The following is a 24,590-nucleotide window of genomic DNA, read 5'->3' on the forward strand; positions in this document are numbered from 1 at the left end:
TAAGAACAAGAACATAAGAATGGCCATACTGGGTCAGACCAAAGGTCCATCAAGCCCAGTATCCTGTCTACCGACAGTGGCCAATGCCAGGTGCCCTAGAGGGAGTGAACCTAACAGGTAATAATCAAGTGATCTCTCTCTTCTGCCATCCATCTCCACCCTCTGACAAACAGAGGCTAGGAACACCATTCCTTACCCATCCTGGCTAATAGCCATTAATGGGCTTAATTTCCACGAATTGATCCAGTTCTCTTTTAAACCCTGTTATAGTCCTAGGCTTCACAACCTCCTCAGGCAAGGAGTTTCACAGGTTGACTGTGTGCTGAGTGAAGAAGAACTTCCTTTTATTTGTTTTAAACCTGCTGCCATTAATTTCATTTGGTGGCCCCTAGTTCTTATATTATGGGAACAAGTATATAACTTTTCCTTATTCACTTTCTCCACACCACTCATGATTTTATATACCTCTATCATATCCCCCTAGTCTCCTCTTTTCCAAGCTGAAAAGTCCTAGCCTCTTTAATCTCTCCTCATATGGGACCTGTTCCAAACCCCTAATTCAGGGGCTGGTAAACTTTTTGGCCCGAGGGCCACATCGGGTTTCAGAAATTGTATGGAGGGCCGGTTAGGGGAGGCTGTGTCTCCCCAAACAGCCAGCTGTGGCCCAGCCCTCACCCCCTATCTGTCCCCTCCTGCTTCTCATCCCCTGACAGCCCTGCCAGGACCCCTGCCCCATCCACCCCCTGCCCCTGCTCTCTGGCCCCTGACCGCCCCCGGACCCCCTGCCTCCCCATCCAACCCCCCCTCTCCTTCCTGACTGCCCCCCCCCGGGATCCCTGCCCCATCCAACCACTTCTTCTCCCTGTTCCCTGACTGCCTCCCGCTGCCCCATCCAACCCCTACTCTCCTTTCTGACTGCCCCCCACGGACCCCTGCCCCCTCCAACTATCCCATCTCCCTAACTGCCCCCGGAACCCCTGTCCCCATTCAACCCCACTGTTTCCCGCCCTCTGACTGCCCCAACCCCTATCCACGCCCCTGACCACCCCCCAAACTCCCCTGCCCTCTATCCAACCCGGACTCTCTGCCCCCTTACCATGCTGCCTGGAGCACCAGTGGCTGGTGGCCCAGCTGCGTCAGGGCAGGCACCTGGGCCGCCCGGCTGGAGCCAGCTGCACAGCACAGAGCACCAGGTCAGGCCGGGGATTGCCCCAGGAGCTCACAGCCCCATGCCCAGAGCATTGCACCAGCGGCGCTGAGAGCTGAGGCGACAGGGGAGGGGGCGAGCCTCCCTGGCCAGCAGCTCAGGGGCCGGGCAGGAGGGTCCTGCGAGCCGTAGTTTGCCCACCTCTGCCCTAATCATTTTAGTTGCCCTTTTCTGAACCTTTTCTAATGCCAGTATGTCTTTTTTTTTTTTTTTTTTTTTGAGTTGAGGGGACCACATCTACGCAGTATTCAAGATGTGGGTGTACCATGGATTTATATAAGGGCAATAAGATATTCTCCGTCTTATTCTCTATCCCTTTTTTAATGATTCCGAACTTCCCGTTTGCTTTTTTGACTGCCGGTTGCACGCTGTGTGGACGTCTTCAGAGAACTATCCACGATGACTCCAAGACTTTTCTCCTGATTAGTTGTAGCTACATTATCCCCCATCATATTGTATGTATAGTTGGGGTTATTTTTTGTACATTTATCTACATTAAATTTCATTTGCCATTTTGTTGTCCAATCACTTAGTTTTGTGAGATCTTTTTGAAGATCTTCACAGTCTGCTTTGGTCAGTGGGTTTCCAGTCATTGGCATATAAGGCCTGGAGAGGAAAATCCTGCTTCTGTTTGCACAGGGATTTGTTCCTCAGAGTGATATTTTTGGGATAGGAATGCCCTTTCCATGTCACATGACCTGCAGCCACACCACTGTTGTGGTGATCTCACATGGTAACACTGCTACCTACTTCTTATGTATAACACTTTGGCCAGAGATCTCGCACCCTATAAAAAGGAAGATCAGTTTTTGACAGATGGGGAATCAGACACAGAGAGGGGAAGTAACTTACCCGTCACCCAGCCGAGCCAGGAATAGAATGCAGGTTTCCTGACTCCGTCCATTGCCTGAGGCACTGGCCCACACTGTCTCCTGCCGCTAAGTCTGGCTGGGCTGACTCAGGACTTGATGGGAGGCTTCGAAGAAGCAGGTTGGGGGTGCAGGAAGTTCTATTTTATTTAGGTGTATTAATACCATGGTTATCACCATAGCCTCAGAGTACCTCTGTGGTGCCCTGGATCTGGTAGGTACTCTCCTCTTAGCATGGCTCATGGAGCTGTGCTCTAGGACGGAGTCCTCTGCGTAAGAGGGGCTGAATAATCATAGTGATTAAAGATGGCCAGTCTTTTCTTAAAGATGCGGGTGTTTAAATACAGTGAAACTCCAACTCAGCTAACACTACTGTGCCTGGCTAAATTCCCTCTTTTGTTTCCAATGGATTCTTCTTCCCTTCCTACCTTAAACTGTGGGATAGTGCATTCACCACAGCTGCTGCATTGCAGGCTAGAGGTTGCTGATATTCCTACATTTCACCTCCCTCCCCAGGTAGGTTGAGGGTTAATTATAGTTGTAAGGTGCTCAGATCCTTGTCTGAAAGGCAGAGCAGTAGCTGGTACTATTCCAGCAAATGCCTGTGAGTTGTCCCCCAATCGCTATTCTGTAAATAGTGTTGTCCTTTACTGTCCCAGGGCTTTCACGGGGAAGCATTATGGTCTGGAATGGGCTTCATTTTTAAATTGTACTTGGGGGTAGCTCGTCTTCACCACCCCCTCTACTGAAAACTCGCCAAGCCAGTGCCCGATTCCCACGTTCTGCCTGGATTTGCTGTGTTACACCAGAAGAGGGGGCTGTTGCTCTTGCAGAGAATCCCAGGTCAGGTGCTGAGATGTTGGTGTTGCTTTATTTTTAACATTCAAAACTGAACAGGGTTTATTGATAAGTCGCTTGCACCCGGCCTCCTCCGCTGTCTCTTCCCCCCTCCGCCCCGGCCCCTGTTTAGCACAAGCTGGCGGGAGAGACATTTCCCCCGAGTCAAGTGCAAGGATCTGAATGGATCGAGGCTAAGGACTCTTCCCTCTTGTGCTTCTGTATTTTTTTTAATTCCCTGGTCATGTCTGTGCAGAGATAATTTCCATTTTCTGAACTGTGGCCATCGAATAAGACGTCACAGGCTCACACGTGGTCTTACTATTAATTTATATTCCAGGAGGGCCTCAAATCTTCACCGGAGACCAGGGCACCTGTGTGCCAAGCGCCGTACACAATGGGTGGAGACAATCCCTGCTCTCAAGAGCTTTCAGTCTAACCAGACAAGACAGGGACGGGGAAGGGTGTTGCCCTAGGTCACACACAAGTGAGTGGTTGAGCAGGAAAGAGAACCCAGCTCTCCTGACAGCCAGTCTGGTGCCTGATCTGCTGAGACGGGCTTTCTCTCGTAAAGCTGGGAGTGGCATGTGAACACCCAGTAAGATTACAGAGGGTGGTGATAAATATTATATATGATGCCTATGTTTTCCGATTCCTCCTTGAAACTGCCCCCCCCCCCTTCCTCACCCTAGAGCAGCAGTTCTTCCCCTACCCCCTCTCAGTGGCATTACGGAGCAGCAATTGAAATTCTTCCCAGTTCAAGTTTGACAGGGAGGGTAACATTCATATGAGTCAAGTGACATGTGCGTTACAAAGACACAGTAAAACTAGGATGGAGATCTCTGTGGAGGAGGAGATAGTTCACCAAGGATGACTGAAGGAGGATTAGGTAATGTGTATAACATGACTCTGATCTTGCATAACAGTTAGAAAACACTGCTGGGCTTAGTTCCGGCTTTATTACTGTCAACAATGATTGCGTATAGACTGGTGCCAACTGCCTTTTAGGGCCCTTCTGCCCTTCCCCTGTAATGCTACAGATCCTGTAGTGAGGAGAGCCATGTAAATACCAAGAGGAAGCGATGAGCCTTACTGCACCTTATGACTGTGCTGTTTAAAATGATCTCAATGTGAATCAGGGGCCTACGTTTTAGACCAGGGGTAGGCAATCTATGGCACGTCTGCCAAAGGCGGCCCATGAGCTGATTTTCAGTGGCACTCACGCTGCCCGGGTCCTGGCCACTGGCCCGGGGGCTCTGCATTTTAATTTAATTTTAAATGGAGCTGCTTAAACATTTTAAAAACCTTATTTAATTTACCTACAACAATAGTTTAGTTCTATATTATAGACTTCTAGAAAGAGACCTTCTAAAAACATTACAATGTATGACTGGCACGCGAAACCTTAAATTAGAGTGATAAATGAAGGACTCAGCGCGCACTTCTGAAAGGTTGCCGGCCCCTGTTTTAGACAATCATTGCTGTCCATTTATCACTGCCCCTTGGAATATGTGCAAATGTCTCCCAAATTTGCTGTAGGGGGTGGAGCCCTGTTCTGAGAGTGACTCCCTCAGCAGGGGTTAACTTCATCCTATAGCTAGTTCCTGCTAGTGTCTGGTGTCCTTCTATGGGCTTTTCAGAGGTTAAACAAACGCTCAGCTATCTGGTTCTCTTGCTGGCCTAGATCTCTGAATGGAGATTGAATTCCACCTGCTGGAGTTACACTTTTGCTGTTTCTCTTTAGAGTCCTATTCCCCTCCTGCTAAATTCTGAATGGTGGCTTTGCAAACATGACCAGTCCCATGCTGCTCTTTGTGGCTACTTGCCAGAACCCCCCTTGGGGCGGTGGCAGGTCTGAGCAGAGGCGACTAGAGGCTGCAGTTGATGCCTTAACAACACACCACAACAAAACATGTTCGACTTACCTCATGCTGTTCCACTGTATTGCTGGTCCAAAAATGACCCTACTGCAGGCAGAGCTGCCAGAACAGCTACACCATATACCCGCAGGCCCCGTCCTCTCACGTCTTCCTTTTTAGGATCTCCAAGCACTTCACCAATTGTGATACATTCAGCCTCTCAGTGTGCCCAGTTTGCAGATGAGAATCCGAGATTCATAAGCATTCGGTAACTTGCCCAAGGTTACATAGCAAATAAGTGCCAGGGCTGGCAATAGAACCCAGGAGTCCTGACATTCTGCATTTGTCTCTTCTCCCTGTGCAGTAGAGGTCATCCTGTGCATGGGGTGGACTCGATCCTGTGTGGTATGGGAAGCCCTTGCTGACTGCTGGAAAGTATGCCCCCCTTGCACAAGGCGACACAAATAGATACGCGGCTGTTCCTCTGGGCTCGCGGGGACTCGATCAACATTAACCTAGGCCAGGCACAAAGGAACACACAAACCCAGGTGCTGGAGGGCAGCAGCAGTGGCTGTCACGTGTGCCCTTCCTGGAGGCATCTGAGGGGGGCTTCCAGTTGCTTGCTGATCTGATGGGGGTAGCGACGGAGTGTGGCTTTTGAAATGTGTTGATGTACTTCACGAGCATCCTCAAGGGAGACAGGGCCAGGTCAAGTCCTGCCGCCTGAGCCTGCTGCCAGTAAGTCCTTGGAAGGTTATGAGCACGAAGACCAAGGGTAGTGCTAAGCCAAACAAGCGATGAAGGGCCCAGCTGTGGCATGCTTTTCTTATCAGCTTTCCTTTCACCTTGTGAAATCTAGTCAGTTACCTTCAGCTCAGCAACATATACCCAGAGCTAGATGGCTTGCTTACTACACCTTATTACTTATTAATTATTATTATTGTTTAACATGTGCTGTTCAGCGCTTGCCCACTCTGGTGTCTTAAAATGCTTCTGCTGCATCAATTCCACTGGATAATGGTGAGTTCATCTTTAAATACCAAAGGAAGAACTTTCCCTGCAGGACAAGTGGTTTTCTGAGCCTTCAGCATATACATAAGCTCTATTAGGCAGGTACCTGTACAGATGAGATATCAACAAGCAGACGTAGCCCCCTGATTGCACTCTTGTTATTCATTCTGCCCATTGGGATATGCTAGGACATCCAGGGGTTGACTTGTTTTCCTACGGTAAAACATGGAGTTAGCTACGCTGCCTGCTTATACATGAATGCCTCGTGCAGCCGCTTGCTGGACCTCAGTCCCCTGCGAGAGCTTTCTGCTTGAGTTATGGAAAATCAAGCTGGACAGAGCCCTGGAGAATATACCATAGGGAACCATACTGCCTTGGCCTGAGGTGCCATAGACAAGGTGTAATCTCATCTGTCTTTCCCCATTTCTCATTTCTATGGTGCTTTCAGTGTGAAATATGAGGCCAGTGACTTTGACTGCATGCACTAAGCCAGTGGTCCTGAACTATAGATAGCAAAACTTGCCTAGACTTCAGCAATAGCGGGAGAAGACCCCATAGCCTAGCCCAGGCAGGAGGACCTAGGCAGAAGCAGAGTAAAATAAAGGGTAGCATGAAATCTCTCTCTCCCTACAGGTTCCTCTATATCCCCCCATCACAGTAGAAAATCTGAGCCAGAGCTGATGCAGGTACAATTTATTTTTCTGTATTATTACTATTCATGAGAATAGCATGAGTAAACAAAGGCCTCCAACCAGTGACTGGGGCCTCAGAGGCCCAGGTGTGGGACACATACAATCTAAGGCCTGGTCTACGCTTAAAACTGAGGTCAGCTTAGCTATATTGCTCAGGGCTGTGAAAAATTTCATGCCCCAGGTAAAGTAATTAAGTTGACCTAACCCCCCGGTGTGGACTTAGATAAGTTGATGGAAGGATTCTTCCACCAACCTAGCTCCCCCCTCTGAGAGGTGGATTTACCACAGTGCTAGAAACACCCCATCCATGACTGCAGCAAGTGCCTACGCTGTAGAGACATAGCTGCAGCTGTCACTGGTCGTGTGCACATGTGCTAAGTCGGGGAGCTCAGTGTAGGGGAATCCAGCAGGCACTTTCCCGGAGTTGGAAGTACTGTATTATAATCATGGCTACTGTTAGAACATGCTATGTGCCTATATGGCTACATTTCAGGTATTGTTTTCCCTTTCCTTAGGGCATCAGCATTGTTATGCCTGTTTTAAAACAGACTGGACCCTCCTCTCTTCTCCAGTGCCCAAGTCCCTAATAGTATTTTCCCTCCCCTGGCTCATTGCCTCCATCCCCTCAACCTGCCCATCTCTCACTCAGTTTCCCCCATTTCCCTCCACCCCTTCCCCCCACAATCATTCAGTTATGTTGGACAGAATAAATAATGAGAAGGGATAAAAGCCCCACCTGATTCAGGGCACTGACTCATGGAGGTCAGGAAGGAAGCCCACTCACAGGTAGGTTATTGCCTAATTAGCCACTAGGGGACTTTCTTGCACCTTGCTCTTGAAACAGCCAGTACGGGTCATGTCAGAGCCAGGATACCCCTGCTCAGATTTGGTCTGGCACTGCCTCTGGTCTTGTCTGTTTTCTCCTCCTCACTAGGACGGGGAACTTATTTTTCTGAGCCTCCTAAGAATGGCCACACTGGGTCTGACCAAAGGTCCATCCAGCCCAGTGTCCTGTCTGCCGACAGTGGCCCTTGCCAGGTGCCCAGAGGGAATGACAGAACAGGGAATCATCAAGTGATCCATCCATCCCGCCACCACGCCCAGCTTCTGGCAGTCAGAGGCTAGGGACACCCAGAGTATGGGGTTGCCTCTCTGACCATCTTAGCTAACAGCCATTGATGCACTGATCCTCCATTAACTTACCTAGTTCTTTTTTGAGCCTATTTATAGTTTGGGCTTTTCCAACGTCCCCCGGGAACAGGTTCCACAGGTTGACTGAGTATCGTGTGAAGTACATCCTTACGTTTGTTTTAAACCTGCTGCCTATTCATTCCATTGGGTGACCCCTAGTTCTTGTGTCATGAGAAGGAAGAAATCACACGTCCTTAGTCACTTTCTCCGCCCCAGTCATGACTTTATAGACCTCCATCGTACTCACCACCCCTCCGCCCCCGGTAGTCGTCCCTTTTCCAAGCTGAAAAGTCCCCATCTTTTTAACCTCTCCTCATACGGAAGCTGTTCCATCCGCCGACTCATTTTCGTTGCCCGTCTCTGCACCTTTTCCAATTCCAATAGATCTGTTTTGAGAGGGGGCGACTAGAACTGCCCACAGCATTCAGGCATTTATAAATCCTTAGATTTATACAGAGGCACTGTGATATTTACTGTCTTCCGATCCACCCCTTTTCTGATGGCTCCTAACGTTGGTCGCTTTTTTGGCTACTGCTGCGCATTGAGCGGACGTTTTCAGAGCCTCCTCCTCTTTAGTGCTGGTTCCCTGGAACTTGGTGCTCTCCTTGGAGATCTCCTTTGCACCATGAAAATTCCCCCAGGCACGCACCCACCCACGGCAGCTGCCTATCCAGCCTAAGCTTTAAAGCTGCCCCCTGCTGGGAGTCAGAACTCCTGGATTCTAGTCCTAGCTCTCCCTCCTTGGGGAAGCCACAGACTCTCTGTAAATTGGTGATAGCATCACTGGTTTAGTTAGGTTAGAGACCCCTGAAATCCCTGGGTGAAAGCTAAAGCTTAATATTGTGAATGCAATGCCAGGCGAGTGAGTGCTGTAAGAGACATGAGCTCTGTGCACCCGGCTTTCCCTGCTGGAAGGGAATAATATCTAATCAATCAGGCCATGCCTGCATGCTCCTAGAGCTGTCCGGCTAGCACCGTGTTATCTAGCAAACAGGAAACAGTCAAGCTTTGTTGATTCTGTCACAGTCTGCGTGTTAAATATTTATCTGTGACCGAAGGACGGTCCGGGCTCAGATCAGCAGGAGCAGTGCAGCGTGAGGGCGAGTGAAAGCTTGTACTTTGAGAAGGAGGATCGCAGGGCAAAGACCACTCAGCAAGGAGGAGCCAGGGAGGTGAGTGAGGTCTGCACAGACTTTGTGATGACCCTTGTGGATGTTAGCTGGTTCGGTGGGAGCTCTCTGGGTCAGCAAGGCATGTGACGACGTGGGGCTGTGGCTGTGTGTCTCCAGCTACAGAGCACTCTGAAAGGATCATTCATAGGCAGCTGCTCTTTCTCCTTATGGCGTTGTGTGTGCATTGGGTACAAAGGCCACCAGCCTGTTAGGAGCTGAATGCATGTCATTCAGATCTCATTGCAAGGGTCATTTTCAGTGAGATCTAGGGCAGTGGTTCGCAGGCTTTCCCCTTCTGGGACCTCCCGCATCTAACTGGGATCTCCCCAGCAACCCACAACCATTTAGCAGGGAAAGGCAGGGTGGTCAGAACCCCTCAACACGTAACTCCCAGGTTGAGAACCCCTGGTCTAGGATTTAACCTCTGGGCTTGATGACACGAGCTATTTACACTCCTTGCCTGTGTAGTATAGAGGCAAATGTACTGTTTTGATGGAAGATGGGTTAGAGAGAAATTCCACTAGCAGAGACAAGGCCAAGTTCTTGTCCCTCCCTGTGTTACCAAGACCACCAGTGATTGTTAAATCTCACACAGAGGACTGTAAAAATCCAGCTTGTGTGTCACTAGTTATGCTGTTGCTTGCTCTTTGCATTTTTCAGTGTTGTTATTTGCATTGTGGTAACTCCTGGGAGCCCCAGTCATTGACCAGGAGCGCCCTGTGCTGCGCGCTGTACAGACAGAACAAAAATACAGTCCCTGCCCCCCAAAACATAAATGAATCATGATAACTGACGAGTCGCTTTCCTAGTCAGTTTCTTCTGACCCTGCTGCGATGAACACCTTGCAAACTTGGCAGGGGCCTGTTCACTTAATGAATTTATTTAACTATTTCCTCTGGAATTTAAAAATGGAGGTGGGGGGGGGGAATCCTGGGAGTAGTTCTGTTGGTCTGAAGTTTTGTGAAACTTTTTTTTTTTTTTTAACCAAATCTAATTTTGGGGGATCAGATTGGATCTGACAATGTCTGCTTGCATGTTAGAAATGAAGGCCCCAGTCCTGCATTGCGTTCCGTGTGAACCAATCCCTGCGCCCACATGCTGTCCTCCTCACGTGCCTGCTCACTGCAGCCTTGAGGTTTAACTTGTTGGCACTGTCTGTGTGCTGTGGAAGGGAGTGGCGGTGGAACAGAGCCTGTTCTTAGCCTTTTCACTAAGATCGAGCCCGCTATGACCCACAGCGGGGATCCTTGCCCATCTCAAACAACTGTGATCTCACTATAGGAACATCGTGACTGACTGGAATCGGTGGTGCCTCTCGGCCTCCGGGATTTATCTACTGTAGTAGGCCTGTTCTTTTCTGATTCTTCATTTCTCATCCTGTGTACTCCCCAGCCTCATCTCCTTTGGAGGAAGGCTTTTCTTATATGGTGCTTTATGTTGGCAAACCAGCAGGAGGTGCCCTGTTAACTTTTCTCAGGCGGAGGAAAATGAATTCATTGTTTAAACACACATACTCACCCCTCTCCAGCAGGTGCCTGAGTTTCTGGCCAGTCTTTAATTGGCGGGCTTTGCTGGGGAAAGCAGCTTTCAGTCTGTGTGTATTCAACTCTGGGCTACATGCCTTCGGTAGCAAGAATGCCCACTGCGGCACTGGACCAGCTCTATGCTAACTCCCCTAGATCTTTCCAGACCCTGAGTGATTTGTGCCAACATCAGCTGTTTATACTCTGTCAGCATTAAAGCAATGGACTGGTGCTCAGTTTCTCATGCAAAGGCAATGTGGAGTAGTGGGGGGACAGGAAGTGAGGGATCTGCTTTAGCCCGGGCTCCATCCTCTCTTCCAAGACGCCTCTTTATCTGGATAGCGCGGATGAGATAGACTCATTGAGGGAGAGCCCAGCAGGCTCTCGCTGCAGAGGGGTTAAAGATGAAAGAGCAGGGGGCTCTGGGAATTCAGCCACAGCCCGTTCTTGTGTGCCCGAGGCTCTGGATCATTGAAGGAATGTCTCAGTTCTCTGACAAAAGGAAACTAACCAGTAAGGTATTGTAGGTTGCTGAGCTGACTCCACTTTCCAGAGGCTTTTCACCCCCTTGCACAGAGTGGCAGCAGCTTGTCACTGAGGCACTAGCTGGGAACTCCTGGGGGATGGGGCTATTGGTAATAAGTGACCCAAAGCAGCGGCATGTCCCCCCTCCAGCTTCTACACACACGGGCAGCCAGGGGGCTCCGCACGCTGCCCCTGCCCCAAGCGCCGGTTCTGCAGCTCCAATTGGGTGGGAACCGCGGCCAATGGGAGCTGTGGGGAGGGTGCCTGGCCGCGCCTCCGCGTAGGAGCCGGCGGGGGGAATACGCTGCTGCTGCTTCTGGGAGCTGCTTGAGGTAAGCGATGCCCAGAGCCTGCACCCCTGACCCCCTTCTCACATCCCAACCCTGGGCCTCAGCCCGGAGCCCCCTCCCATACTTTGAACCCCTCAGCTTTACCCCCCAGCCCAGCGCCTGCTTCTGTACCCCAAACCTTTCGTTTCTGGCCCCGGGGGGAGGGGGGGAAATGGAGTGAGTGGGGGAGGGGCATTGGAGAAGGGGTAGGGCTCAGAGGAGGGGCGGGGCAAGGGTGTTCAGTTTTGTGCCAGTAGAAAGTTGGCAACCCTAGTGCGGAAGGGCAGCCTGAGAGCCAGTTCGGCCACTATTCCCAACTCTCCCTCCCCTTTGTAGGAATGTTGATTAAAGGGAAGTGCAGGCAAGTGCCTTGTCACCTTCAGCTGCCCTGCTGGATTAATCCCTTCCTCCTGGAGATCCCCCTTGCTTTTACTTCCCTAGAGCAGCAACAGCGTGGAGTCTGCACCACCTCACAGGGCTCTGGTTCCAGCAACGGGGGCAGATTAATACTCATCTGGACACTGCGGGGTCGGCTTTGCCTGCTCAGGGCACAAGATAACTAGAGCTCTCAAGTCAGGGCCTGGGAAGAGCAGGGCTGGGGAGGTGTTGCCCCATTTCCTGTGTGTGTGGTGAGCCGAAAGAGCAGTGGCTGTAGTCAGAGGGGAAGGAAGGCCCAGACAGTGCAGGAGAGAGAAGTGGAGATGACCACGATGTGAGGCAGGGCTGGGGAGCAAAGCCCCTTGTGCATGCTCAGATGCACAGCAGTGCTGGTCAGTGCTGGGCTGGTGAAAGGGATGCGGGGGTCAGAGCTGGGGCATAAAAGCCACTGTGGCCTCCAGGATAGTGCAGTCAGGTGCAGGGCTGGGGAATGATGCCTAGAGTGAGGCTTGGGTGGGGGGGGGAGAAGGGAGGAAGGACTGAGGAATCCTTGCAGGGGTGCAGTGCTGGGATTAGTGGGATCAGACAGAGCTGGAAGGAAGGTAAGTCTCCTAGCTTTGACTAAACCCCTGGGAACAAAACCCAGAGGCCACTTCCCTGTCCCCTCTGGCCACAGTGACATGCTAAGGGAGCTCTGTCCCGGGGTGGAGAGGGACGTAGGGCTCTGTGCAAGTCACCATTGCTTCTGCATGGGCCTGAGGCTGCAGCTGGGCAGGAGAGGGTGGGGCTTCCATTGGGGGGCTGCCAGGACACTGGAGCAGGAAGCAAGAGATTAAAGCATTGTCTAAACAGCCTTCGCAGCTGCCCAGCTCCTCCTCCAGTGCGGGACGCTCGGGCTCGGTCTAACATACACACGCCGGGGATCCATCCTTTAGGGCTAGAGCTGGGTTTCCAGCACAGCCCGTCCACAGTCCGCTCACCTTTAGGGGTCTGCAGAGCTCGCTGTGGCTCGTGCTTCCAGTCACATGGCACGGTCCCTCGGGAAACCTGTCTCTGCTTTCCCTCTCCAGCATGTGCTCCTGCCCACAAGTCCCAGATGGCATGATGCCCCCTGAGCATCAGGCTGTCCAAGGCAGGGGGGGGAGAGGTTTAGCTCTGTGATGCACCTGTGAAGATTTGACCCCAGGAGTGGCTGCATACCAGCAATGCAGCGCACCCGCTGTACAAGAACCAGGGCAGCTCCCCCTGCTGTGTTTGAGTCCCCAACTACCTGCCATCACCCCTCTAACCAAATCCCTTAGAGCACCCCTGCTCCCGGGGCACGGGCCCTGCTTGTCTGCCCCGAGGCTCCTTGTCTGGTGCATGCAGCTCTGCAATGGTCAGGGGCTGCATTTGTTCCCAGTCTCCATTCCCCGCCTCCCCAGTTTGCCCTACCCCCTTGAGTCCTTTGCTGCTGCTGAGAAGATGGAGGTAGCCGGAGAGACACCCAGCGGATTGGGAGGAGCTGCTTCTTCCCAGATTCCTGTCTCACTGCTGGACTCGGGTTGGGGCTGGGAGTCGGAACTCCTGGGTTCTATTCCCAGCTCTGGGAGGGGATTGGGAGTCTAGTGGCTAAAGCGGTGGGGGGGTGGGGCTGGGTACCAGGACTCCTGGCTTCTATCCTGAGCTCGAGGAGGGAGTGTATTCTAGTGGTTAAAAGAATAGATGGGGTTCTGCTCTTGGCACTGGAGGCTGCAAGCTCTAGTGGTTAGAGTCGGGGATTGGGAGGCAGGACTCCTGGGTTCTAGTCTCACCGCTGCAGAGTTCTTCGGAAGAGCCAGCGCGCTCTGCATGATGTATGTTCCTCGCAAGCGGCTGTAGTGGAGGGGCGGTAGGACCTGGCTCACTGCCCCTCTCTGCGTGTCGCTTGCAAACACCCCAGCGTGGAAGCCAGGCTCATCCGGACCAAAACCAGAGGAAAGACACGAGATGAGAACCTGCCTGTACCATAGCTGCAGCCAGTCATGCCCGGTCATTTCCACTCCATGACCTCATCTCTTCCCTCCAGGGAGCTGGGCTCAGAGAGCCATGAGCTGGATCATAAGGCTAAGAGAGGCTGCTGCCAAACTCCCACTGTGCACCAGGGATGGATCCCTGAAATAACCTCACAGCCAGTTCAGGGGGGCAATGGCCCTTCTCAGCTCAAGGAAGCAGCCCGCCTCCCCATCTAGTTTATCCCACCCAGCCTAGTCTCTACTACCCCCACTTCTCTTCCATTCCTCCTGCATGCTCCGCCTCTGCCTTGCTAGACCATCTCCCACACTCGGGCGATCCCAGGGTGGTCTGCAGAGCAATGGTTTCGCGATGGGGACTGCACTGCCCAATATGCCGCCCACAGCATATTTGTCTGGCCTGCAGCAGCGGATGGTGAGATGAGAAATGGGCCGAAAGCAGAACCTTTGATCCAGCTAAAAGAAAAGGAGGACTTGTGGCACCTTAGAGATGAACAAATTTACTTGAGCATCCAGCTGACTCCCCTCATCCCATCTCCTAAGAAATGTGGCTTGGATACAATAGAGGCTGGGTGCAAAGATGGAGAATGGATCGAAGGTGAAGAATGGATCGCACGCGGGTGGGGTGGCTAGCCCCGGGGCTAGTCCCTGGTTCAAACACAGCCCAGGTCAGCAGCAACTGCAAGCCGTTCCCATCTGGAGCCCGTGTGTGAAATGAGTTTGTCTCAATCCAGCTCCTAGCACAAGAGGCGCCCACAGCACCAGTGCCTCAGCAGAGGGCGCTGGAGACTGGCCAGCCTCTGTCGGGACTGACGCAGGTTGCAGGGAGCTTGCTCTGCTGCTTCTGGGGCAGAGGAGAGACCAAGGTCTCCAGGCTGCAGGGCTGGCAGCCTGTCACAGACTCTTCAAGGAGCAAGGAGAATTGATCAGGGGAGTGAAATATGCATGTTGGAAGGGCATGCATGGCCAGTGGGTGTGTCTGGCAGAGGCTGGCACCCTACCCCTCACTAGACTCTGCATGGGGGTCTGGGTTGGCATGTTTGTGCCAGGGCACTTTGGGAATATGCTTGTCTGTATCTGTGTGTTCACATGTGTTTGCATGCATGAATATGCACATGAATGATCGCTAGTCATGTATGCCTCCATATGTGTCCAGAAGTACATGTGTGGTGGGGGTGCATAACTGTCTCCATGTCTCTGTGGATGAACGTGTGGCCCTAGCATGTATGCTTGCGTGTGAGAGCCCGTGAGTTCTCAAGGCCTGTTTTGTAACCAGGCGGAGTGTGTGTGTGTGTGTGTGCAGTTCATTATTTCAGCCCTCTGGCTGGGCTCCCTCTCCCTGGAACGCGTCCTCACTCTGGAAATGTCACTGGAAACTCTGAATGGCCTTTCGCCGGCTCCGGATCCATGTTTGTTTTAATTGCAATGCTGCACAGTGCTGCCAGCTTTCCAGATAAGCCGGGAGGGACAGTGATGGCCTGGGGAGGGAAGGGAAGGGAAGGGACAGACTTCTTAGGCACTCTGTGGGCAGGCCAGAGGGGATTTGCTCAGCTGCTGACCTTGCTAGGGTCACTAAAACCCCGGAGCAATGGGCAGCTTGTCCTCAGTGACTTTTCCCTGCAAATTCTCTGCTCCTCGGAGTGTGTCCCCTTGCGTCACTATCAGTCTCTGATGCTTGCTGGCAGGGGACATCCAGCCCTGGGAGAAGCTGTCTCAATCCCACAGAGTGTGTGAGTGAGGGAAGGCTCTCTCTGGGGCTTCCTCAAAAGAGGGACTTTTCCCATGCTGCGGGCTAGCTGCAGGAGCATGGTGCTCGCTGGCGGGATGCCCCTGGAGCAGGGAGGGCCAGCTTTCCCTCCATCCCCTGGTGTCAGAGGGCACGTTCCTTCTCCTCGGATTGTTTCCCCTCCAAGTTTGCTTGTTTTTCTGTTGTGTGTGTGTGTGTGTGTGAGTTGCTCCCCCTGCAGCTCGCAGCACGACTATTAGATACAGAATCCCACACACTCAGCCCAGCGCTGCCCTCCCACTGCACCGTACTGCTGCTGGGAGCCAGCCCTTCGGACGCACTGCCTGGGCTAGCAGCAGGCACGGGACTCGGTCAGCGTGGACAGCTGCCACCCGGGTGCTGCTAACCGTCCTAGCGTGGGAAGTGCCCTGCTCTCTGGGGATGTTGGACGGAGTTCCTTGCCAGGCTCCTCTCGGAAGGTAGGGAGCTGCCTTCTCTCTCTGCAGTGTGTGTGTGTGTAGGGGGGTGTGTGGATGTAGGGGGGGTATATAGGCCAGGACGGGGGTGGAGGGAGTGGAATTCTGATCACGGGAACCCTCCTATTCGTAAAAAGCCAAAGGCATGAAGGTTTTTAGATCAATCTTTATCAGACACCCCGTGCCCCCGGGTGGTGCGATTCGAGCCCAGCCTGGATTCCCTCCTGCACCAAACCCTGCAAACTCTCAGCTCCCCACAGCTTTGGGGAGAGAGACCAGAGCTGCAGGCGGTTTGTGTGCAGAAGGACCGGAGCCATGAGTACACTCAAGCCTGGAGCATGAGTACACTTGCAAACAGAGCTTCTGATGTCTTTTGCCTCTGCCTGTCTTATTCCTGGATTATAGGGTACATGAGCAGAAGGGAATGGGGTCCAGTGGTTAGAGCAAGAGGGACTGGGAGTCAGGATGCCTGGGTTCTCTTCCCAGCTCTTCGGGAGGAGTGGTTAGAACAGGGGGCTAGGAGTCAGAACTCCTGAGTTCTTTGCTCGGCTCTTGGAGACAGCATGATCTAGTCAGAGGCTGAAAGTCAGGACTCCTGGGTTCCTTTCTGTAACCGTGGGCAAGTCACATCTCCCCTCTGTGCTTCAGTTTCCCGCATACAAATCAGAGATAATAATCCCCACTTCACAAGAGGGCTGGGAGGCGCCGTTTACTGTTGATAATGTTGATTCTTGTGTTTCTAACATGACTCTCAGTGCACCATGCAACTGAAAATAACAGAGCTCAGCATGTCTCCAGCCCAGCACCCTCTACCCCAGGCTGTCAAAGTGCTGCACCCAGAAACCACAACCCCCCTCTCGTTCTCATTAAAAAGAACAGCCAGAGGCAGTGTAGTCCAGTGAGCAGGGCACTAGACTGGCTCTCAGGACACCTGGGTTCCATTCCCAGCTCTGCCACTGACCTACGGTGTGATCTTGGGCAAGTCACTGCCCTGTTACTCTGCCTCAGTTTCCCCTCCCAGACTTTCTCTTGTCTGTTTAGGCTGAAACTCTTCAGGGCAAGGACTGTCTCTAGATATGTGTGTACAGCACCTGGCACAGCTGGAGTGGGGGGAATATAGTTCTCATTATCCTTTTTTTGAGTCTTGCCAAGTTCTAGGTCTCTGTGATATCTGTGGCTGTGAGCAGATTTTCCTTTCATCGTTTATAAATATGCTGCCTTTCAGTTTCATTGCCCAGGCCTCTGATCATGTATCAAGAGGAAGGGTAAAGAGGGGCACCCAATCTCCCCTCTCTCTGCCATTTAGCTACCCGCCCCTAGCCTGTCCCCTCTGACCCATCTGCTCTGTTAACTGACCCATCTTTGCAATCTCTCTTCACACAGGAATCTCTCCAGCCCCCAGCCCCCAGCCCCTCTATCTGCTCTTTCCTGATTGAGATGGGTGACCAGAGCTCAGCACTCCAGCTAGGGACACCCCATTTATAATGGCATCATAATAGGGTCGTCTCCTTTGGTTTGCTCTTTGGACTTACCCCTTAATTGGGCCCAGTATTGGTAAAGTGCTTTGAGATCCTTGAGTGCCAGTCCCCGGAAAGGAGCGAATGGTAGCGATTATTATGGCTCGGCATTAAGCTGTCACATTGCAAGCTGTGGGGGTGGCAGCTGGGTGGGGAATGGAAATGTTCGAGGGGACGCCAAAGGGAAAAATGCTTCGCTGGCTCTCAGAGAGCTACGCTGTCCCCATAATTGCATCCAGACTCTTGCACGCCCCAAGCAAAGAGTGATGCAGGCTCTCTGCATCTGAGCCAGGCACAGCCTGGATTTCCTGGCAGGGGTCTGAAGGTAAAGTGTCGGGCACTAATGTGAATAGATGCCCCACCCAGCAACCTAGCTCTGGGGAGAGAGTTTCCTTTCTCAGAGTGAGGATTGCAAGGGGCAGATAAACGCACTGGGCTGGCACCATGAGAATTAGACTTTTGCACTGTGATAGAGAGCAGTGCAAGCACTGGGTGGGCACCGGCTGGGCATGGGAGCCGTGAGAGTTGAAGAGTACGTGGCTAGCTGCCCCAGGGTGAAAGCACAGAGAGGGGCCCTTTCTGCAGGTTGCGTTCCAGCCCGTTCCTCCTCAAACCTGGTGCTCCCCGCTGTGTGCCAAGCACCAGCGTTGCCTTGGGCACCCCTTGGTGCAGAGGCCTCTGTGCCAAATCCCCATGGCACCGCCTCACCCAGCTGCGTCCAATAGGATGGGAACGGTGCCCTCTACACCAGGGAGGGAGTAGGCCGGAGAGCAAGGACCCAGGCTGGGCCTTGGGCCAAGACCCTGGCTAGGGCTGGTTCTGGAGAAGGAATCTCCCCTCCTCCACCGCAAATGCCTTTGTCCTGTGCTGTAACAAAGGCAGCCTCTACAGAGAGGCAAGAGGCTGGCAGGGCCTCAGGGAGAGAGGGGGGCAGCAACTGGCCTGAGGCTGCAGTTCAGAGCCCGTCCTGTCCTCTCCGGCTCAAGGCGCTGGCAACCTGCACTGCAGGGCGCTCCGTGGCCTGGGGGTTCAAAGCCAGGAGCAGCCAGAGATCAGCAGCTGTTAAAGGTCAACTGCAAAGGGTTCATCGCTGCCCTCTCAATGCCTGCCCGGTTCTGGTTGGGTCATGTAGGGGTGGCTTGGAATGGTGAGTGGGTGATGGGGACCTCATGGGAGAGAGGGGTGCAAAGGGGGTGGATGGGCTGGGCTGGGGAGCAGGGTTGGAAAGGTTACAGGAAGGGGTGCAGTGGGGTTGGAGGTGGGGTGCAGTGTGGGGTGGTTATAGGAAGAGGTGCAGTGGGGTTGGAGGTGGGGGACGGGGAGCAGTGTGGGGTGGTTATTGGAAGAGGTGCGGTGGGGTTGGAGGTGGGGGACGGGGAGCAGTGTGGGGTGGTTATTGGAAGAGGTGCGGTGGGGTTGGAGGTGGGGGACGGGGAGCAGTGTGGGGTGGTTATTGGAAGAGGTGCGGTGGGGTTGGAGGTGGGGGACGGGGAGCAGTGTGGGGTGGTTATTGGAAGGGGTGCAGTGGGGTTGGAGGAGCGGGATGGGGTGCAGTGTGAGGGAGGAGATGGGGAGGTGAGGGAGCACTGTAGAGGAAGAGGTTGATGGCTCAGGTGACCAGGTAAGTAGTTCTTGGATCAAGACAAAGGCCGTGCTCCAGTGCAGGGGGCAGTGTGGAGTTTGTATGGCCGCAGCACCCCCGGCATGTTCGAGTGCTTCACAAGTGTTAACTCATTACCTCTCACAACCCCCTTGTGCCCTGGGGAAATAAATACTATCCCCATTTCACAGATGGGGAAACTGAAGAAAAGAGAGGGAACGTGACTGGCCCAGGGTCGCTCAGTAGGTCAGTGGCACAGCAGGGAAAGGAGTTCTGGACCCTAGCCCCTTCCCCTAACGCGCTGGAGCCCGCGACTCCTCCCTGAGCTTGGAGTAGAACCCAGGAGTCCTGGTTCTGTTGTGTGTTGAGCAGCTCAGTACCTCAGGGGCAGTGAGGGTGAGAGGCTGGTTAAGGGGCCTGTGTGCTGCTTGGGAAGAGCGGAGCAGCTGGAGAGACACTGGGACACATTCCCCCTTTCCTGCTCCCCTACCCTGGGTGCAGTGCCAGGCCCGGCTCTGTTTTATAGCAGTGACTCATCCCCTCAGCCCCAGAGCTGATGGGTCGTCCCTCCCCTCCGGATTGTTCTCCTGCTCCAACACGCTGCTCCAGCCCCCTCTCTCTGGGCCTGCCTTTCTCTGCAGTGTTTGCACTGGGATGGTACTTGGCTCTGGAAATATTTGCACACCAGCGGCACTCCAAAAGCTTCACCCTCCCCCACCCGCACCCCCCTGCAGGGCAGCATTCTCCTGCCAGAGCTAAACCAGTGCATCGAGTTTCATCCAGCCTGAGGGACTATCCCTGGAGTCGGGGGGTGCCCAGCTGGCAGGATGGGGGTGCTGAGGTTAAAGGAAGGGGTGTCCCCTCCCAGTAAGGGGAGCAGGGAGGTCAGAGTGAGACTCATGGGGAAGGCACTGCTCAGATCTTGGTGCCAGGGCTCCTGCCCACACTGGTCCGGGAACAGTGAGCGCATGCCCTAGTCATGTGGTTTCCGTGCACTGGAGACTCCAGCTCCACACCTGCACCTCACCCCAGCAGTGGGGGAGACTTGGCCCTGTACCAGCAAGCAGACCCCCCCAGCCTGAGCTGGAGCTGCAGCTCCAGGCACGGATGAGTTGGTGGCAACCTCAGATGCTGGTGGGGAATAACGGATCCTCCTTGTGGTCCTGCCCCTCCACTCTGCCCTGGGCATTGGCATCTGCGTACCCCCCTGGGGTCGTCCCCTTCCCGGCCTCTGAGCAAGGCTGCAGGGAGGGAGCAGCAAGCTGGCTGGGAACAGAGAGAGAGAGAGAGACTGGTCTGCATTAAGGACCATGTCTGGGGAGAAGGCTTTTTGCTGAGACATTAATGTCCACAGGGGAATCCCAGCTGGGTTTGTTGGTGGTTGGAAGTTGGGGGCAGATCTGGCCAGAGTCTCTTTCCCTCAGGCTGGTTTCTTCCCTTTCCCTCTTCTCCCCGTCTCGCTCACTCCCTGCTGAGTTAACAGCCACAGTGCCAGAGACATCTGGGCTCAAGGATGCAGGTAAAACTGAGGGTGGGAACTGGCAGCTGCATCTCCCTGTGTGCTGCCAGAGAGCTGCCAGTGTGGGCGAGGGAGATAAAAGAGACAGGGTGAGTGTGTGTTTGCGTTTAGGGCTTTACTAAACAGTGGCAAACAGATGCAACCACAAATACTACAATGTTTTGGTGTCTGTTTCCGTCAGTTACTAATGGGTTTTGGTTCTTCTCTTTTGTGCAGTATTGCATTATGTACATGTACTCACATACAGTAGTATGTGATCATGTCATTAAAGACAGGAGGGACCCTTTAGAGCCGCCACGCAGATGTCTGCTGCTTGAGCTAACAGAGTGACCGATAGCAGTAGTAGGCTGTCATCCTCCAGGTGGACCAGGACTCTTGGGTTCCATTCCAGGCCCTGGAGGGGAGCGCGCTGCAGCGGGCCCTTTCCCCTCCAACCTGTCCCAGTCCTGTCTCTTCTGCACCCCTGACTCCTCGTCCCATTCCCACTCTATTCACCTCGCCAGTCCCAGTCTCCACTACTCAAGCTTCTCATCCCCGTCCCAGTCTCCTTGCCCAGCCTTTCCCAGTTCACCCTTCCACCCCTTGGCTCCTTAAAGCCCCTGGCCCAGCCAATCCCAGTTGCGTCCTCCTGGCTCCTCATTCACTCACCCCCGCACACCGATGTTCCCCTTTCCCACTGGCTCCCAGGCTCCTTGTCCAGTCTCCATATCCTCACTTCAACCTGGCTCCTTCTCCCCGGCTCTTTGTGCACAGTTATTTTAATCCAGCAACTACAGGGTTAATGAGTTGTTGCCCGCACATGTGCTGGGCTGGAGTCCCATGTGAGCGGCTGTGTTTCTGTTGGCTGGAAAAGCCTGGGAAACCGTGTATTTCCCCCTTAGGTTGCAAGGTTTTCAGGGCAAGGCTCTGTCTGCTAAATGCTGAGCGCCCTGTGGATGCTATATAAATAACACCAAGCTGTTGCATCTGGTGTTCTAGCCTGCACCTATGCTTGTTGTGCCGACCACTGGGCGGCCAGGGCGGAGAAGAGTCTGAAGTGGATTTCTGCTCCGTGCGGAATGGGCATGGCTGCTGGGGAATGGCGCCAGGTGTGTGTTTGGGCCCCCGGCTTCTCCTCGGCCCCTGCTCCGTGAGCCCACGGCCCTTCTAGCTGTGGTGCAGGGCTCCGTCCTGAGCAAGAGGGTTTCGGCGATGGGTCTGCGCTTCCCACTCCATCGAACTTAGCCTGGAGGTCGGGGCTCTCCTTGTCCCATCTCAGCCCCGCCTCCTGCCCGCCATGGACAGACGAGGGGCTGGAATCTGCCCACAAAACTCCTAGCCAAGGGGGGTGCCCCAGAGACAACAGGGGGCCCCCAATGAGTGGCACTGCCTTAATTGTGCTGGCTTAGCTCCATGCTCAGCTCTGCCAGTCGGGGCTGCCTCCAGGAGGGGACTGTCACCTCGCTGGCCTTCCCCAGGCTTGGAGAGGGACAGGGGTGTTGCGATGCTTTTGCAGGTGGCTGCTGAGCCTGGCGTGGAGAAAATGGGGGGGGGGGCTAACACGGGAGAGGTTGAGGGAATGGGGAAGGCTCCTCAGGAGGGGCTTTGCTGGGAACCCCACAAATCCCGGGGCAAGCACCAGAGCAGGGCAGGGAAACCAGGCCCCACAGTGCAGGGCCAGGGCCCTATCTCTAGAAAGGCCGGGTGTAGCCAGGCGTCACCCTCTGGGGGTGCCCATCAGGCAGGGCCGAGTGACCCTCCGACTGCTCTGGCTGTTCCAAGCCCTCCCTGGATTGTTCCCCGTGAGCCCCGGCCCCAGACACGGCCCCCTCCCTTCTGTTAACCCAGTGCTGCCCCCAGACGGCTCTGCCATTCCCACGATGGTGGAGTCCGGCAGCAGCTCCGACTGTAGCTTGTTGTTCAGGGCTGAATACAAGGCCGTGCCATTGTCATAGCAGCAGGGAATGGCCAGACACAACGTTCGCACTGGCAGAGAAAGGAGTCAGGCCCTGACCTCGCAGTGGACCCCCACCAGTCACGGTGGCGGGGGGGTTTGTTTCCCAAGAGCGGAGTGTGCAGCGCTGATGGGCTGTGGCCAGGATCTCTCTGGAGCTGGGATTTAGAGGCTCTCCCCGTCTGCCTCCCTCTCCTGGGGAGAGTTGTAGCTGGGAAGGAAAGAAACTGAAGCCATTCCAAATCCCATGCTGCCGCCCGCCAGCACTGTTGGATTCCCGCACCCTGAGAGCCCCAGTTTGCCTCTGCATGCAGGACTCAGCAGATTCGCAGGCCCTGATCCTGCTGTCTGTGGGGCCACTGCTGCTTCATTGGCTCTTGTCTTGCCCTCGGAGCGTGACGCTGCAGCCCCAAAGCCCTGGCTGGCTACTGGCTTGGTGCCGTAGGCGCCCTCGCCAGCCTGAGTGCCCGGCGGCCCTGGTAGAGGCATGAGGCTGCCAGGCAGTGAATCCGGCCTCTGGATGGGGGTGGAATGAACAGGGACAGGCAAGCTGGACCCCAGTTTCCTGACCAGCGAAACCCATGTCTGCTCTGCCATGTCTCCATCCTGGCTCAGGCTCAGGGCCGTGGCCACATCTCTTTCCCTCTGTGTTGCAGAGCCCTGCTGTGCTGACCCCTGTGCTCCACCCTCCCGCCCCGTGGTTCCGGGCAGCTGAGAGGCATGAGACAGCAATGGCGTTCCAGGCAGCCGGATCTGGGACACTGCAGCCCCGGAGCGTAAGGCGTTGATTCCCCTGAGCTCCTGTTGTTTTTACCATCGCGGGGTCGATGTGCGAATAACAGGAAATGCTCCCAAGCAGCCCACGCAGTGGAACTGGCTCCCCTGGGAAGCCTCTATACTACAGTCAGTGTAGCGAGAGCCATCTGCTGGGAATGGTCCTTTGCTGGGACAAAGCAGGCCCTAATAGATCTTGGCCTGGCAGCCAGGACTCCTGGGTTCTATTCCCGGCTCTGCCACTGACTCCCTGTACGCCTGGGTGCTCCAGCCACACCGTACCTGCTTGAGGTCTCTCACCCCTCGCTGTGCCTGTCGCCAGGTGCTCAGTGCTGATGGCACGGGGCTGCTCATGGGCAGGCAGTCGGATTGGGGCGATGGTGGCTGCAAAGCGAGGTGGCGAGGGAACGCCTGCTCAGGAGTCAGAGCATTGGGCCTCTGTCCCTTCCCAGCTCAGGGCCCCGGCGGGGATGGCTCAGGGGAGTCCCATCTTTGTTCCATACACAACAAACACAGGGTGTGGCCCCCAGCTCAGGAAATGGAGGGAGGGGACTGTAGGGCAGGCCTGAGAGGCATCAGCAGAGCTGTCTGACGCGGGGAGCTCCCGGCTGGAATAGCAGGAGGGGCTGAGGGTTGGGATTGAGGGACCCACGGGAACCGGGAGGGGGTCCAGAGCTTGAACGGGGGTGGGGCACTGCAGGACAGGACCGGCAGAGCTGGGCTGGAGACTCAGGGCTGGAACAGGATGGAGGGGCACTGGCTGGGTGTTGGTGCACGGTGGTAGAAACGTGCCCAGCACCTGGCTCTGTCAGCCTCCTGCTCTCATCAACAGTGAACTTATTCCTGCCCCTCCCACAGGTGCGACCCCTGGAACCTCTCCTGCATGGCTGGGGACCGGAGCCTGCTGCGCAGAAAGCACTGCTCCTCGGCAACGTCTCTCTTCCCGCGCCCCTGCAGGGGACATTCAGGGCAGCTGGGAATCCCCATCTCTGGGAGAGACACAGTGCACATCCAGCAGGAGCAGGGGGCAGCGGCTGCTTTCCCCACAGTCTCTCCTCTCCAGCCCCCCATGCCACGGCAGGGGGTTGCCTGAACCCTGAGGGGCCCCGGGGCCCCAGATTGGAAGAGTTCGTCCCATCCCACTTCCAGAAGAGGGAATTCCTTCCTGCTGCCAGGAGCCCAGCAGCCCCCACGGCCACATCCCCTCAGCCATCCATGTGGGTCCCGCTGCGACACAGAGGACCCAGGGTGAGTGAAGCCTGCCCTGTCTGGAGCGATGGCATGCCAGCCCTGGGAGCTGGGGGTGCTGCTTACCCAGCATGGCTCAGTGGTGCTGGAGTCAGAGCCACCTAAGCTAGCAGCCCTGCTGGGTCTCTGGCCCAAAGACAGAGATTGACCTCACAGGGACAGCCCAGGCTTCCCCCACACACTGCCCCACCCAAGTGCCTCACCCCAACCTTC

The 24,590-nt window shown here is 54.6% G+C and overlaps 1 protein-coding gene across 2 annotated transcripts in view; it reads left to right on the top strand.

The window, feature by feature from the left end:
• The first annotated feature begins 14,153 nt into the window (after positions 1-14,153).
• The window catches only part of SORBS3 (sorbin and SH3 domain containing 3), a 31,817-nt gene continuing 21,380 nt past the window's right edge, over positions 14,154-24,590 (top strand). The window contains exons 1-3 of one of the 2 annotated variants that reach the window (XM_084615271.1): positions 14,154-14,182; positions 23,012-23,131; positions 23,988-24,377. In XM_084615271.1, coding sequence (XP_084471397.1) covers positions 14,165-14,182; positions 23,012-23,131; positions 23,988-24,377 — 528 coding nt within the window. In that variant the 5' untranslated portion in view covers positions 14,154-14,164. Of the gene's footprint in view, positions 14,183-15,550; positions 15,790-23,011; positions 23,132-23,987; positions 24,378-24,590 lie in introns of those variants that run through there. The other variant, XM_084615272.1, reaches the window with a different exon arrangement.

The sequence above is a fragment of the Lepidochelys olivacea genome, assembly GCF_965140295.1.
Source record: "Lepidochelys olivacea isolate rLepOli2 genome assembly, chromosome: 26".
Classification (NCBI taxonomy): domain Eukaryota; kingdom Metazoa; phylum Chordata; order Testudines; family Cheloniidae; genus Lepidochelys; species Lepidochelys olivacea.